We start from the raw sequence: 15,032 nt of genomic DNA, 5'->3' as shown, positions 1-15,032 counted from the left end.
AGGAGAGATGGGTCAAAGATAGGTGTTTTTATGTGTGGCTAAGGAAACTAATTGGCTGATAGGTATTCATGTTGGAGGAAGACGCTCTTTCTTTATTCCCTTCTGCTAGATTTAAGACGATATGACCATTGCTTTGAGATTTTTTTCAAACCAAAACATCATGTTAAATTTCATCAACAACTCTCCCCCCCAAGGGGTTAAGTTGGGATATGCCATTGTCCTTTTCTAGCTTTGCATTAGTTAGTTATCAATGGTTGTGTAACATATTATCCCCAAATCCAGCAACTCGAAATAGCACATATCTTGAATTTCTGCCATCAGTGATCTCAGTGGTACTCAAGGTCTTTCCCAAGATGCAATTCATCAGGTATTGTGTGTGGTCATCTCAAGGCTCTAGCGTGGGGGGATCCTCTTCTAGGCATGTTGCTGGCAGGACTCAGTTCTTTGCAGGAGGTTGTCTTGATGGCCTCTGTGCTGTTGGCTCAAAACCCCCATTTCCTGTCATGTGGGCCTCTCCATAGAGCATCTCAGCACATGGCACTTGGCTTCCATCTGAACAGGAAATCACAAAACTAAATGGGTGAGCAAGACAGAAGCCAGCCTGTCACCGAATCTCAGAAGTGACATGGCATTATTGGCATGTTCACTGGAAGCAGGTGCCCAGGTCCAACTCACACTCAAGAAAGAGCAGGGAATGATACAAGATTGTGAACAGCAGGAGGCAGGGATCACTGGGAGTCGTCCTAGAAGCCTCCTATCACAAGCTTTATTCGTTTTTTTTTTACAAATAAATGACCAAGGAAGCATGATTGCCTTTAGACTATGAATGTAAGAAACAGAGGCAGTTGCAGCAAGTTCACTACTGTTACTCGTGCACATTTTCAGAGCTGAACTGTCTTCTCAGGGTCTAGCAAGAACTTCCCTACAATTCATGCAGCAATTTTTTGGTTCAAAAGTTGTGAATACTTCTCTGAAACACTGCTTAATACAATAGGACAAAGTCATCAGTGGAAGAATAGAGCATTTGAAAAGCATGGTTCAATACCTAGACTTCTGATGAAAATTCCTTTAGCAATCAGCAGTTACTCATAATGTTTCAATAAAGTATGTACCGGCTCAGTGGCCCGCTGGCACCAGATGTTACAGAGTATGACAAAACTTGGCAGGTAAGAGCACTTTCAGATAAAAGCTGTTTCTTGATCCTAAATAACACAGAAAATAAAATTTCTCTGTGACTATTGGCAGAGACAGACCAGTGGTAACTACCTTTCTTTCGTCTTTCTTCACTCCTTGATCTAGGTCTGTATGATTGTAAAGCTGTTTTTGCCTTTCTTTGCTTTCTCTTCATTGTGCGCCTTTTGTGAAATCTACTCATGCATCCTTGCTAAGCTGTGGCTGTGACTGATGCATTCTGTGCCTCAAAAGGACAGTGTGCTCTGACAACCCACTCTGAAAGTCCTCACTTTAGTGACTGGATGTCGCACACTGGATCTGCAGGCAATCTAACACTAAATTCACCTTTAAACATTTTTTTGGTTAATTTTACTTGAAGATTAATTTGAAAACTCATGGTGTAATAGCCTGAGCTTTTTTCCTTTCTTTTTATCCTAAGATTATTTTACTTTGGAAGCTATTGGGTAGGAAATGCCAACTTCGTCCTGCAAAGACGTAAATATTCTTTGCCCCTTCTGGAGATGTGGTCATTGAGACAGGCAAGGAAATTAACACACAAGTTTTATTTCCAGTTCAAGGATCATATTCCTTACTGTGAAGTGTCAATCAGGATTAAACATATAAGACTTCTTGTGTGGTCTGGACATTCATCTCTAAAAATTCATTGGTTTAAAAAAAACATTTACTCAAGGGGTGCCTTGGTGACTCAGTTGGTTAAGCATCTGACTCTTGGTTTTGGCTCAGGCCATGATCTCAGGGTGTGAGATCAAGCCCTTCGTTGGGCACCACGCTCCGCATGGAGTCTGCTTGAGATTTTCCCTCTCCCTTTCACTCAGACCTTCCCCTCTCTGAAATAAAATCTTAAAAAAATGTACTCAAGACAGTACCCACTAAACATGCACCCGAGTCATGAGCTTCTTGGGCTTTTGTAGTCATTAAACCAATCACAGAAATATATGAAAAAATTACTAAAAAAAGCAAATTCAGAATTTTTAATTTGTTGAGGCATATAAAACATGGAAAATTGATTTTGTAGGGACCTAAAAAAGATATCTGAGGTCAACTTGTCATCATGGCTCAGAACTCAAATCATTCTCCAAACTCAAGAGATATAGCACACAAATCTTTAATTTCTAGAGTACACATTGTTTCCGTTAGATTTTAAAAAGATCACAAAACCAAAACACCAAAGCTCTTTTTATCTAATGCCAAGCCTATAAATTGTTAACATTGTTTATTAAGAATTCACAGTAATTGTCTTGCAGTTTGCAGATGCCAAGAAGTCATGGCAATAAAATTGTAGAATAGCATTACATAGATTTAAAAAAAAAAAGGTAAAGTGCTTTGAAAAAAATTATTATAGTATAAATTACATTTTAAATCAGAATGACTGACAAGCTTACATGGAACATCTGGGCTTCTGTTTAGAACTGCTTGACCTTTAAAACTTCTAGCCAGCGAAGGCAAGGAAAAAACAGCAGAGACCAGCCAAGAGCATGGGACTGGTTCTGAGATGCGAGTACTCACTCCTTTTCTCTGGGCCTCAGAATTCTCATTAATGAAGTTAGAACAGATCATCTTTCTTGGATCTTAAAAAGCCCCCAAACTCATGGTCCCTTCTAATCATGAACAACACAGCCGACACCATTTTGTGAGAGGGCATAACCCCCTTTGAAATTACTCCTGGAATCACAACCGAGGCCTTCCTTCTGTCTTGTCTCATCAAGAGACAAGGTGACACACCCCTGAAACCAGAAAGCGCACTGCTCATCAGATAATAGCAGAACTATAAAAATGTTCAGAAGCAGACATTTAGGAGGTTCTTTTAATGCCTAATAATTACATGAAACATGACAAAGACAGACATAAAAGCTGTTAACAAGTCAAAGGAGACTTTTAAATCTTTTGTGATGTGAAATGTGGAAAATCTTTTGCTTTTTGTCAAAACTTTAGGTTGAACATTTCCCCCCCATAAAAGGTACATCACACTTTATTTGTACATACTTTAGATGTTGGGATTCATAGGTTTCCTGCAATCCGTGGGCACTTGAGTGTTGATATCTTGTGGCTGAACTTGGGCTCGCAGGTGAGAGGTCACGACAGTATTGCAGAGGTGTCCTAGGCGCTGCTCCTGACTTGCAGATACTCTTACCTCCACATTTGCATTTTCTACTCTGTTTAACAACTGGCTTCAACATTCTCTGTGAAGGGTGTAATAGCTTCCACAAGATGGCTAAAGTTCATCTTCCATTACTAAAATTTATTATGGCTTTTACTTTAGTAAACAACTTGTAAAGTTTCCACTAAGCTCAAAGATGAAAGACTCTACCTACAGCAATTAGCATTTTGACGGTAATAATGCCTGAAAAATAGTTCCATCCTCTTCCCATAGTGTACTGCCAAGTAAGTGTTTGACTAAAAAACAAATGAGGCCTAATACCCATCTAAACTTCAGTGAAGGCATACAGTATATGGCAGTTGAAGGCTGGCTTAACTAATACTGATCATCTGACTCTTTAGTTCTACCCCTGCAGAGACTGATCAAAAACCGATGATCCTAGACCATACTGAGACGTGCCTTCACTAGATAAAGATTTACCATTCTGACTTTTCTCTGCATTTTGCAACTTTTTTAAATTCTGAGGAAATGTTGTTCTATATAAAGATCCTCTTTCTTTAGTTGAAGAGAAAACTAGCCTCTGCAGATAAGTTTGGGTTCTCGACTGTGAAAAACAAAAACTATTTCATTCGTTTTAGCAGCCTCAACATTTAGAACCAAATTTGTTGTCCAAGCTTCACTTGCTATGTGGAGTTGCCTGAAGCTACGTAGTTCTGTGCTGTTTTAATGTTAAACGTCTTCTCTAAAGGCTCTATTTTGTAGGCCTCTTCATGCCCTTTTAAAAGAATATAGAATACAAATTTCAAAAACAAAAATATAGTTACAAGTGATTATAGTTAATGTAGTTAAGCATACTGTATTAGTTTCTACTATAATGTAGGTGTTAAAGATGGATTTAACAGCTGTTTTTATAACGGATATAATTTTACATAGAAAATATGCTATTTTCCTTCACCATCATGAAGAATGAGATCACAGTTATTATATTAAATATTTACTATGCTGTTCAAGTGTTGGCTGGCTACTAACTACTAGAAAGCCTATTCAACATAGCTACTGAAAGAATGTCTATCTAATCTGGCTCTTATTCTTTAGTTCAATGAATACTACATTCATTAAGTCTTTCTACCTTCCAAATTGTATTTTTAAAATAGGAAATTATGCTGACTTTAAAAAAAATTAAATCATGAATATACTATCTACAGGTTTACATATCTCCTGGATATTATATACTTTAAAAAAATAAAAAATGTGATATAAGAAACATTTTGAAGGGGTAATTTTATATGTTTCATATTTAAAGGTCTCAGTTTTCACTAACCTGAGAAAACCCATAGATGTGAGATCTTAAAAAAAAAAAATCAATGAAATTCAGTGAAACTTCAATTTCTAATTTCATGAGAATTTACTACAAAAAATCAGAATGAGAATTTATCTCTTTTTAAATGGCATGTCTGTATTAGTTTTAATTTGTTAAACAGATTCCTTTCCATATATATCTTAAGTTCCAAAAGCTCAGTGCAATAACATGATTAAAGAATCATGTAACAATGTATATTTTAATATAAGACTTGTGTAGTGATTTAGAACAATAAATAACACATAGTGAAAAATTCATCATAAACTAAATGCAACAACAAAAGGAAACAAAAGCTTAAGTACACATTACCAAGGTCTTTACAATAAGTTATAATGCGTAGTTCCATCACAGCATATTTGTATACAAAGCCACTAAGGTGAACACTGAAAGAAATCTGTCATGTAGGTCTTTAATTTTGATTTAATAAAGTTTGTACAGTATCAAATAATATCAAAAGTCTAAAAAAACACAATGAGTTTTCATATCATGTTTATAAATTATTGTTTATATACCATAAAAAAAACATAAGGTCAAAAGTGCAGTTTAAAAAAAAGTGGAAGTTGTTATTCTTGGTAAGAACTAGAAAAATGTATTGTCCCAAGTAAGAAGCAATCTGAGGGCTTTTACAGTTTCTTAGGAATTCTTCTTTAACTCTCATACAACCTTGGCTACCATATGCCATAACATAAACCAATACAAAGGGAGCAAAATCATCTTCTTATAAAAATAACAGGAAACACAAATCTGGTGATGAGAAATGCTGTAAAGAAACAGGCCTCCCCCAAAGTGAATGAATGGGCTACCACTACATCTGACCAAATTTGGGAAATTTCAAAGGATTTCTAGAAGTTCTAATATTTTTCAAGTTTTTAGTCATAACTGGCAAGGGTGCATACATCCTAGGATTATGAAATCTTCTAGTATAAGACAAAATATGACTTAAAGGTGATAAATCATATCATCCACTGTTCACAAAAAATAAAGACTAAGGATCCAGTAATTAAAAGGCAGCAGTATAGAAATTAGTCAAGAAGAAACAGATGGGTGAAACAGAACTCTGGGTCTTCACTGGCACGTACCACAGTAATGAGTTATATTTTGACAAATCCTAGAACAAACGCCTGTATTGAAATATGTGTGGTACATTAACCATTTATATTTATGTAAGAAACCAAAATGGTAAAATCACGGACTTATAAAACAAATTAAATTTAGAGAAAAGAAAAACAAAAGGAATGCGGAGACAAATCTTATTTTTAAACTTGTGGGATCAAAATGTTGACAAGCTGTATGAATCCAGAGCAGTATTCGTTGCTAAGCCTAACAGGCAGCCTGCGCCTGGCTCAGCACCAGCACGCCCCTCTTCAAATGCTCTTTCACTGGAACTCTGTGTGTGTGACACCAAGCAATAAGTGACTATTATTTTGTTCGTGGACTGGAGTAGGTCCCTTGGTTGGTTTAACATACAGGCTGCCTGAGACAATAAAAGCGTCACCATTACAGTAGGTTAGTGGGAATGAAGGTCTTCCTGGTTCTGACAGAAGAGTATGGGTGCTCTGTAGGCTGCGTACGTACACACTTAGTAATTCATGTCCCCTCTAGTAGAAGATTAAAAATCGATGGATATGGATGCTTGTGCAGAATCCTCTCGCCCCCTGACGTAAATTTCACAAGGAATCTCCTCCATTACTCTGTCTTCTAGGGCCTGTTCGGGGCACTCGTGTGCCTGTTTGAAAGTGTAGCTACTCTTTTTGAAGGTGCTGTTAAACGTTTTCATTGGCTGTGGTTGTGCAAAGTCATTTCGGAAAGGCAGTTCCATGGAACTCAGGTTGGTCCTGCTCTGTTTGACACTGGATGCTTGCGACCCACAGTGATGGTCGTGAATGCACCGGGAGGCAGTGGAAGAGCGCCGCATCTTCTGGTAGCTGTCCAGTTCTTCTGACAAGTCGGCTAGGTCTGCAGAAATCTCTTTGTCCCTTAGTGAGAACAGTTCATAATGAGGAGGATCAAACACTTCCTGAAATCCAGTTTTATTAAACGCAGTTTTGCAAGCCATAACCTTTTTTCGAGGCTGTTTCACTTGTACTAAAATAGAAATAATGAGAAGGACCAAGACAATCCCTGATGTGATGCCAATAATTGTTCCATGGGTTTTAGTGACTTGTTCAAACAGTCCTGCTTTTTTCTTTTCTGCAGAAAGAGAAACAACAAGGCTTTCAAAATTCATTAATGAGTCCTGTCATGAATTGGTAAGGGATTTTTAGGTAAAGCAGGACACGTGGGTCAAATACACTACAGATGATACCATTAAAAATGTGGGTTTTTTTTTTTTAAGATTTTATTTATTTATTCATGAGAGACACAGAGAGACAGAGACATAGGCAGAGGGAGAAGCAGGCTCCCTGCAGGGAGCTCGACACAGGACTTGATCCCAGGACCTCGGAATCATGACCTGAACCAAAGGCAGATGCTCAACCAATGAGCCACCCAGGTGTCCCAAAAATTCGGTTTTTATTATTTATTTATTTATCTATTTTTAAAGATTTTTATTTATTTATTAATGAGAGACAGAGAGAGAGAGAGAGAGAGAGAGAGAGAGAGAGGCAGAGATACAAGCAGAGGGAGAGGCAGGCTGCATGCAGGGACGTGGGACTCAATCCTGGGACTCCAGGATCAGGCCCTGGGCTGAAGGCAATGCTAAACCACTGAGCCACCTGGGCTGCCCAAAAATTCAGTTTTTAAACAAATAAAACAATCCTATGATGATTTCCAGTTTAACTAACCAATCACAATATAGTTAGATTACATAAAAGAAAAAAGACTTGGTTCTTTACTCAGAAGGTACATGAAGGCCTACAATTTGCAAACCAAACTAAAAACACGAATCTAGGGGTGCCTGGGTGGCTCAGTCAGTTAAGCATCTGCCTTCAGCTCAGGTCATGACCTCAGGGTCCTGGGATGGAGCCCCACGGGCTCCCTGCTCAGTGGGGAGTCTGCTTGTTCCCCTCCTTTTGACCCTCCACTCACTCATGCTTACTCACTCTTTCAAATAGGCAAAATCTTATAAAAAATAAAAACAAAATAAAAACATGAATGTAAAGAAAATGCTAAAAGAAACACTTTTGTTCTAACAAGTTAGCTTTCTGCTCTGTGGTATGTTTGGCCACCTTTAAGTATATCCACGGTATTTCTACTGATGGCCGTCAGCAAGAGGGGACTAATGTAATCAGGCTAACCCATCGAGTTATTCATTGCAATCTACCATTTGAATGATTACCTGAAAATACTTCATGTCAAGTACTTAAGACAGTTCTATCAGATCACATTAATTTTTCATAGTAAGATATTTACTCAACTCTCAGGGAATAGAAGGCAGGTAAACTGTAGGACTGAGACAGTGATTTGATAATGTCTGTAGATATTCAACTATTACCACAAGTCATATTTACCTTAGACAGACACTGGAAATATAGTAGAGGAAATTTTATAAAATTAAACAAAGCCGTTCTTTTTTTTTTTTTTTAAGATTTTAATTATTTATTCATGAGAGACACAGAGAGAGGTAGAGACACAGGCAGAGGGAGAGGCAGGCTCCCTATGGGGAGCCCAATGTGGGACTTGATCCTGGGACTCCAGGATCACGCCCTGAGCCACCTAGGCATCCCAGCAGTTCTTTTAAGTCTGCTTTTACTGCTTTTTAAGATTGAATCCATCAATGTTTATTAAATATTATTTCTATATAATTTTTAAAATACTACTCTAGGTTACTTTCTAAATTATTCTGAGAAGGGGGCGCCTGGGTGGCTCAGCGGTTGAGCGTCTGCCTTTGGCTCAGGGTGTGTGATCCTGGAGTCCCAGGATCGAGTCCCACATCAGGATCCTTGTATGGAGCCTGTTTCTCCCTCTGCTTGTGTCTCTGCCTCTCTCTCTGTCATGAATAAATAAATAAAATCTTTAAAAAAAATTATTCTGAGAATAAAATATCTTTACAATATGAATAAGAAAATAATGCAGGAACTACTACGGCAGACTTTTGAACAATTTAAGATAAAAAACATAGTTTGTAAAAAAAAAAGAATGCATTCATTGAGAATAAGTATTTTTCCTTGCATTCACCACATTCTAGAAGTCTATGATCCATTTAAAAGAACATTTATATTATGTGTTTCCATTTCTGCCGAAGCAGCTATGCTGAGCACAGTTACAGAAAAGGATATTTTAAGTCTTTCTTAATGAAGGGCAATGGCCACTCTTCTCTCAGAAAGGTTGGCCTTTGCCAGCGCACTTACCTTTACAGTGATTTTCATCCCAAGGGTACGCACAGTTCTGAACACCATTACAGACTAAAGAATTATTGATGCACATGTTGCTGTGGCAAAAGAAAGTGCTACCTGTGCAGGGAGCTGCAGGAAAGAAGAAAAGTTTGTCACTAAGAACTCATTCCAGTGCATTTATGTTTAAACTTGTTCCACAAATACACCCCATACTGTAGAAATAGTAAGACAAAGGCCAAAGCTGTCTGATATGGTCTCATGTGAAAATTTTTTTTTTATCGTGTAAAAACTTGACTTAAGCTGGGTGCCAAATGTCATTTCTAATATAATGAGAATATGAATATAGTTACCATGGTGCTTATGGAGCTAGTACATAGCCTGGTAAATTTTTTTCAACATGTTAAAAGAGAATGTTGGGGAGGGTGTGGAGACACTGGGACCCTTGGTGCACTGCTGGGGGAAATGTCAAATGAATGGTACAGCTGCTCTGGTAAACAGTACAGAGTTTCCTCAGAAATGTACACAGATTACCATATGTTTCAGCACTTCCCCTTCTAGGTTCATACCCAAACAATTGGAAGCAGGAACTCAAACACTTAGTACACCAATGTTCATGGCAGCATTATTCAGAGCTCACAGCATCATTATTCCACCAAAAGGTGGAGACAACCTAAATAAATGTCGTTGATGGATGAATGGATAACCTTTGATATGTATATACTTCACTGTGGTATATACATATCAAACGGAATATTATTCAGGGTTAAAATTCAGAAGGAAATTCTGACAAATGCTACAACAAGGAAGAATCTTGAAGACAGTATGCTTGAAAGCAGCCAGACACAAAAGAACAAATATTCTATGATTTCAGGTATATGAGGTACCTGAAGCAGTCAAATCATTGAGAGAAAAAAGAGAACAATAACTACCAGGAGGGATCCCTGGGTGGCGCAGTGGTTTAGCGCCTGCCTTTGGCCCAGGGCGCGATCCTGGAGACCCGGGATCGAATCCCACGTCGGGCTCCCGGTGCATGGAGCCTGCTTCTCCCTCTGCCTGTGTCTCTGCCTCTCTTTCTCTCTCTGTGTGACTATCATAAATAAATAAAAATTAAAAAAAAAAAAAAAACTACCAGGGCCCTGTGGGAGAGGGGAGTGGGGGTGTCTAATGGGACAGAGTTTCAGTCAGGGATGATAAAAAAGTTCTGGAGATGGATAGTGGTGATGGTTACACAAAGATATGAATGTAAACAATGCCACTGAACTATGCACTTAAAATTGGTTAAAATGGCAAATTTCATGTTATGTAGATTTTACCAGAAAAAAAAAAATCACTTCCTACGATTTCAAAATTAAAAGTTTTTAAAACAATAAAGATATATGGAATGTATACCATGTAACTTTGTATTTTGTATAAACTGTTCTTTCAGCCTGAAATGTCTCTTCCTTTCCCTTCCCCGGTCAACATTTGGTCATCTTTCAAGATCATCCAAAATGCGGCCCTCTGACTCCTGTGTTCCTGTCATAAGCACATACAAAGATGTGCTTCTTTGTAACACCTCTCCTTGTATATGTAAATATTTGTTACACTAGATTATGACTTGGTGTGTTTACTTCTGTTAAGAAGTAAAGTCCTAGACTGGATATAAAAGTACCAACATAGTAATAATACGTATTTCGTGGTAAAGATACACACACAAGAATCTGAAAGTCAAGAAACATGACAGCTTTTCTCTCACATTGACAGAAGCACCTAAAAAAATCAACTAATCATGTGACTTCCAAAAATATAATCGAGCAAAATGTACTTCCTGTCTAAAATATTCTACATTTAAGATACATGTCTCATCAAGGAAGGAAAACTGAGTGCCACTCTCTACTATACTAACAGACCTCAAATATTTTTTATATTTTCTTTTTAAAAGTTTCTTTTCAAGATGAAAAGAAAAATCTAAAATTTTACAGGACTAATAACTGGATTTTCTCTTCTAAATATTATCTTTAAAAAATAAACATACAATGAATCTTATCAAATCAATTAATTTAGTATTTTTTTTCCCTCTAAAGAGAAAGCTCTCTCTTGAGGTTACAATCACAGGAAGCTTTAGAATACCTAACCACACTGTCCAATTGCATTATCAGTAATAAAACTGACAGTTTGGTCAACAAACAGTTTAGTATCCACTTGTTTGACCCCCTTTGTCTATTTCTCAATTTGGCTCTGAAAATGGGCTGTAAAAATAGGTGTTTACTGGGACCCCAGGAAACCCTAAAACACAATGTGATATTTATCAAATATTTATTAGTCTTATAATATAGGTCAATGGACAACATGCACAATACCACTGGTCATCAGGGAAATGCAAATCAAAACCACAATGAGGTATCACTTTACCTGTCAGAATGGCTATTATCAAAAGGACAAGAAATAAGTGTCAGTGGAGACACGGAAAAAAGAGAACCCTTGTGCACTGTTGGTGGGAATGCAAACTGGTGCAGCTACTGTGGAAATATTATGGAGGTTCCTTAAAAAGTTAAAAATAGAATTACCATATAATTCAGCAATTTCACTCTTTACTCGAAGAAAATGAAAACACTAATTAAAAAGATATACACACCCCTCTGTTCATTACAGCATTATTTACAATAGCCAAGATAAGCTAGCAGCCTAAGTGTTCGTCTGTGGATGAATGGATAAAGATGTGGCACATATGTAAAATGGAATATTACTGAGCCACAAAAATGAATGAAATCTTGCCATTTGCGACAACATGGATGGACCTAAGGTGTGCTGTTAGGTGAAATAAGGTAGAGAAAGACAAATATGTATGATTTCACTTATATATGGAATCTAAAAACAAAACAAATGTACAAACAAAACAGAAAGACTCACAGATACAGAGAATAAACTGATGGTTGCCAGAGGGAAGGGGGTGGGGAGACCGGACAAAGTAGGGGAAGGGGAGTAAGAGGAACAGTCTTCCAGTTATAAAATAGATAAGTCATTGGGATGTAGCGTACAGCACAGGGAATATAGTCGACAATATTGTAACAACTCTGGATAGTGACAGATAGAACCTAGACTTACTGTGGTGGTCATTTCATAATATATGTAAATATCAAATCACTAAAACTAATACCATACTGAATATCAATTATTCTTCAATTACAACAAAATAAAAAAAAAAAAATCCAAGATTGCTTTGCAATGAGAGAGCAAACGTAATCTTTCCTTAAGGCAGAATCCCCAAAAAGTAATATTCACCTGAGTTCCAGTTCAGTAGGCTAATAACCTGTGGTCAATCACTATGAACTAGGATTTGTCCATCCCTTCTTCCTCCCTACTGTAAACTGAGTTCAGGCATGAGTTTTTTTCTATATACAATTAAATATTCTCTGCACAAAACTTTTAGGCTTGCTAATTTGCTGATTACTTAACCCACTCCAGTTCAAGTATAATAACCCCTAGGTGGCTCTCATGACTCAAGAATCTAAAATAAAATAGCTAAGAACTGTAACTTGGGAAATAGTGCTATGAAGCAGAGAGAAGAAAAAAAAAAAAAAGGACTATAATTAATAAAAATTGTTTTTGTTATTGGTTAACCTTCTACTTTAAGGTTTTAACTAACTTCCTGGGTCTCTACTTCCTCTTTTTAAACGAATGGGATGGACTACAGGGTACTTCAGACTTCTTCTAAAATCAACGAGACTATGAAATTAGTGGTCTCAATCATGTTGATGCTTCTATTCTCAGAAGAATCAAGTATATAACCAGTAAGGAATTTACCCAGAGACTGAGCCCCTTATGTGGTATCATTTAAACCATTAAGTATTTCATGGTTCTTAAGAAATGCTTGATGGTTTCAAAGCTTATTGTAAGGACGAAAGGTATCAGTTACATAAAGAAGCCGTCAGGTTGAGGACAGAAAAGCCAATGAAAAAGTATGGTGGTATCTTATTTAAGTATAAAATTAGCTAGTGTATCCACCTCAGTTTTGTCAGACAGATCATAAAATTCTATCACCCCCCTGTGTGCACTATAATAGAACCAATGGCCTAGAGAACACACAGCATTCTTTAATTCTTCACTTTTGAAAACTGGAGTTTCCTCTTTGGTTTACATATTACAGCATGGTTCTATCATATCCTCTATCATATTACCTGTTGGCCTCTAATTTGAGCAGTCCTATCCAGTTCACAGATGAGGAGACAGGGAACAGAAGCTATTTTCACGGCAGGCTGGGTGAAGTTTTAAGCAGCGCTGTGGCTTCTAGGTATTCGGATTTTGAGTCGAACTATCATTAGCTCTTAAGCTCATCTACAGAACATTGTGTGACCACATTCTGATGTCTCTTTATGGCTTCAAAGGGGCAAAAAAGACAGGTTTTTCTGGCAAGTTTTTCACTGATTGAACAGTGAATAGAAAGCAGCCTCAGTTTTTATTACAGAATTCTTTACAACTGCTCACCACCTTGTTTAAGGCAATCAGAAAGCAGCACTGAGGGATCCCTGGGTGGCTCAGTGGTTTGGCGCCTGCCTTTGGCCCAGGGTGTGATCCTGGAGTTCCGGGATTGAGTCCCGCGTCAGGCTCCCTGCATGGAGCCTGCTTTTCCCTCTGCCTGTCTCTTTGCCTCTCTCTCTCTCTGTGTCTCTCATGAATAAATAAATAAAATCTTAAAAAAAAAAAAAAGCAACACTGACAAAGTCAGATACTGTTTTGTAGAAATGTATGATATTCATAATTACAGTTGTATTAAGCTCTATGGATTTTTAGTGGATAAGCACAGTTGTTTATAAAGAGAATCCAAGTATCAGTTACTGACATGGGATATTAATGACATACTTCAGTTAAAAACTATAAAAATGGCTGAATTATAGGAATTTATAAGTAAAGGACAAAGAGTATTGCAAAGATAGTGCCAGTTATGAACTGTTTTCTACTTAAAGCCTGAGGATTTTCTACTTTCCCCCTTTCCTCCCTGCTGGGTCATAGCATGAGAAAGAAGGAGGATTAGGATTTCAGTTTCCCTCCCCTTCTCATGAGATATGGCAATGATGCTGAAAGATGGCCTATTCTTCAACGAGGCCTGCAGGGGCCCCGTAGGCAGTGTGTCACTGAGAATCACATTATGGATTTATTCTAACAAAAATAACTTCTGCTGCTTTCACAGCTGTAGTCCTAGAAATTATTTTCCTAAAACCATATCCTGTCTTAAAGAGTGAGACATATACTAGTACTCAGTGCTTGGGAAGAAGGCAAACAAACTGACTGCTATTCTAGATCATTCATTTTAGCCAACTTACGTTATTTTAGTTCTGGCATCTATGATGGGTAGGTATTAAGTGAGTGTCTCACGCAGAATTAGTCCACCTTTATAAGTCTTTTCTAAAATCAACTCACGGTTGATTGTTTTCATGAATGGATCATAACAGTTACAAATCATTAATACCTTAGAGAAAAACAAAAGAGTTTCAATAGTTTGATTTAATGATGAGCATGTAAAAACGTACTGTTTGGAGCTCTCTAATGTGCCTATTACAAGGAGACTTCCAAACTGGGACTTTTGTTTCATAAAAACTTACAAAATCCTTTATTTTGATCATATACATGTGTATATATGTATATATATATATATGTATACACACATATATGACATATATATATACACACACATATACACACAGATATATGACTTTTTATTTGGAAGGATGGTTTTCTTGTTCTTCGTGGATAATAAAGCTAAATTAAGGATATGGAGCTAAGTCTACTGCAACTTTTAACTCAGTCTTGTATTTAGTGATTATTGTAAAGACATCACTTGAGGGAGGCTTTTCATCTGTTTACTTCTCATATCTGTACTGATGGAGAAATCATTAATGTATATAGAGAAATACCTTAACTAAGACACATTAGAGAAGAATTTTGCATTTAAGGTTTAGATCAGTGCTGCCCAAAATAAATATAATGTGAGCCAAAATGTGAGGAAGTAGATGCATTAAAAAGCAACAGGAGGAATTAATTTTACTAATAGCTTATTTAACCCAATATATCTGTGCAGAGAAGTGTTACTATAGCAGGACTGAGGTCGCTCCCTTTAGAAGGGTCTGTG

General features: G+C 37.2%; 1 protein-coding gene across 2 annotated transcripts in view; it reads right to left on the bottom strand.

Moving 5' to 3' along the window:
• Positions 1 to 2,283: 2,283 nt before the first annotated feature.
• Positions 2,284 to 15,032, bottom strand: part of NETO2 (neuropilin and tolloid like 2) — a 59,246-nt gene continuing 46,497 nt past the window's right edge. For both annotated transcript variants that reach the window (XM_077898549.1, XM_077898550.1), the window contains exons 8-9: positions 8,942 to 9,055; positions 2,284 to 6,842 (exon numbers count right to left, since the gene is read on the bottom strand). In XM_077898549.1, the coding sequence (XP_077754675.1) occupies positions 6,262 to 6,842; positions 8,942 to 9,055 (695 nt within the window). In that variant the 3' untranslated portion in view covers positions 2,284 to 6,261. The remainder of the gene's footprint in view (positions 6,843 to 8,941; positions 9,056 to 15,032) is intronic.

This window comes from Canis aureus, chromosome 5 (genome assembly GCF_053574225.1).
Source record: "Canis aureus isolate CA01 chromosome 5, VMU_Caureus_v.1.0, whole genome shotgun sequence".
Classification (NCBI taxonomy): Eukaryota; Metazoa; Chordata; class Mammalia; order Carnivora; family Canidae; genus Canis; species Canis aureus.
Note: the sequence above shows the minus strand (reverse complement) of the source record. Positions and strands in the feature narration are given on the sequence as shown.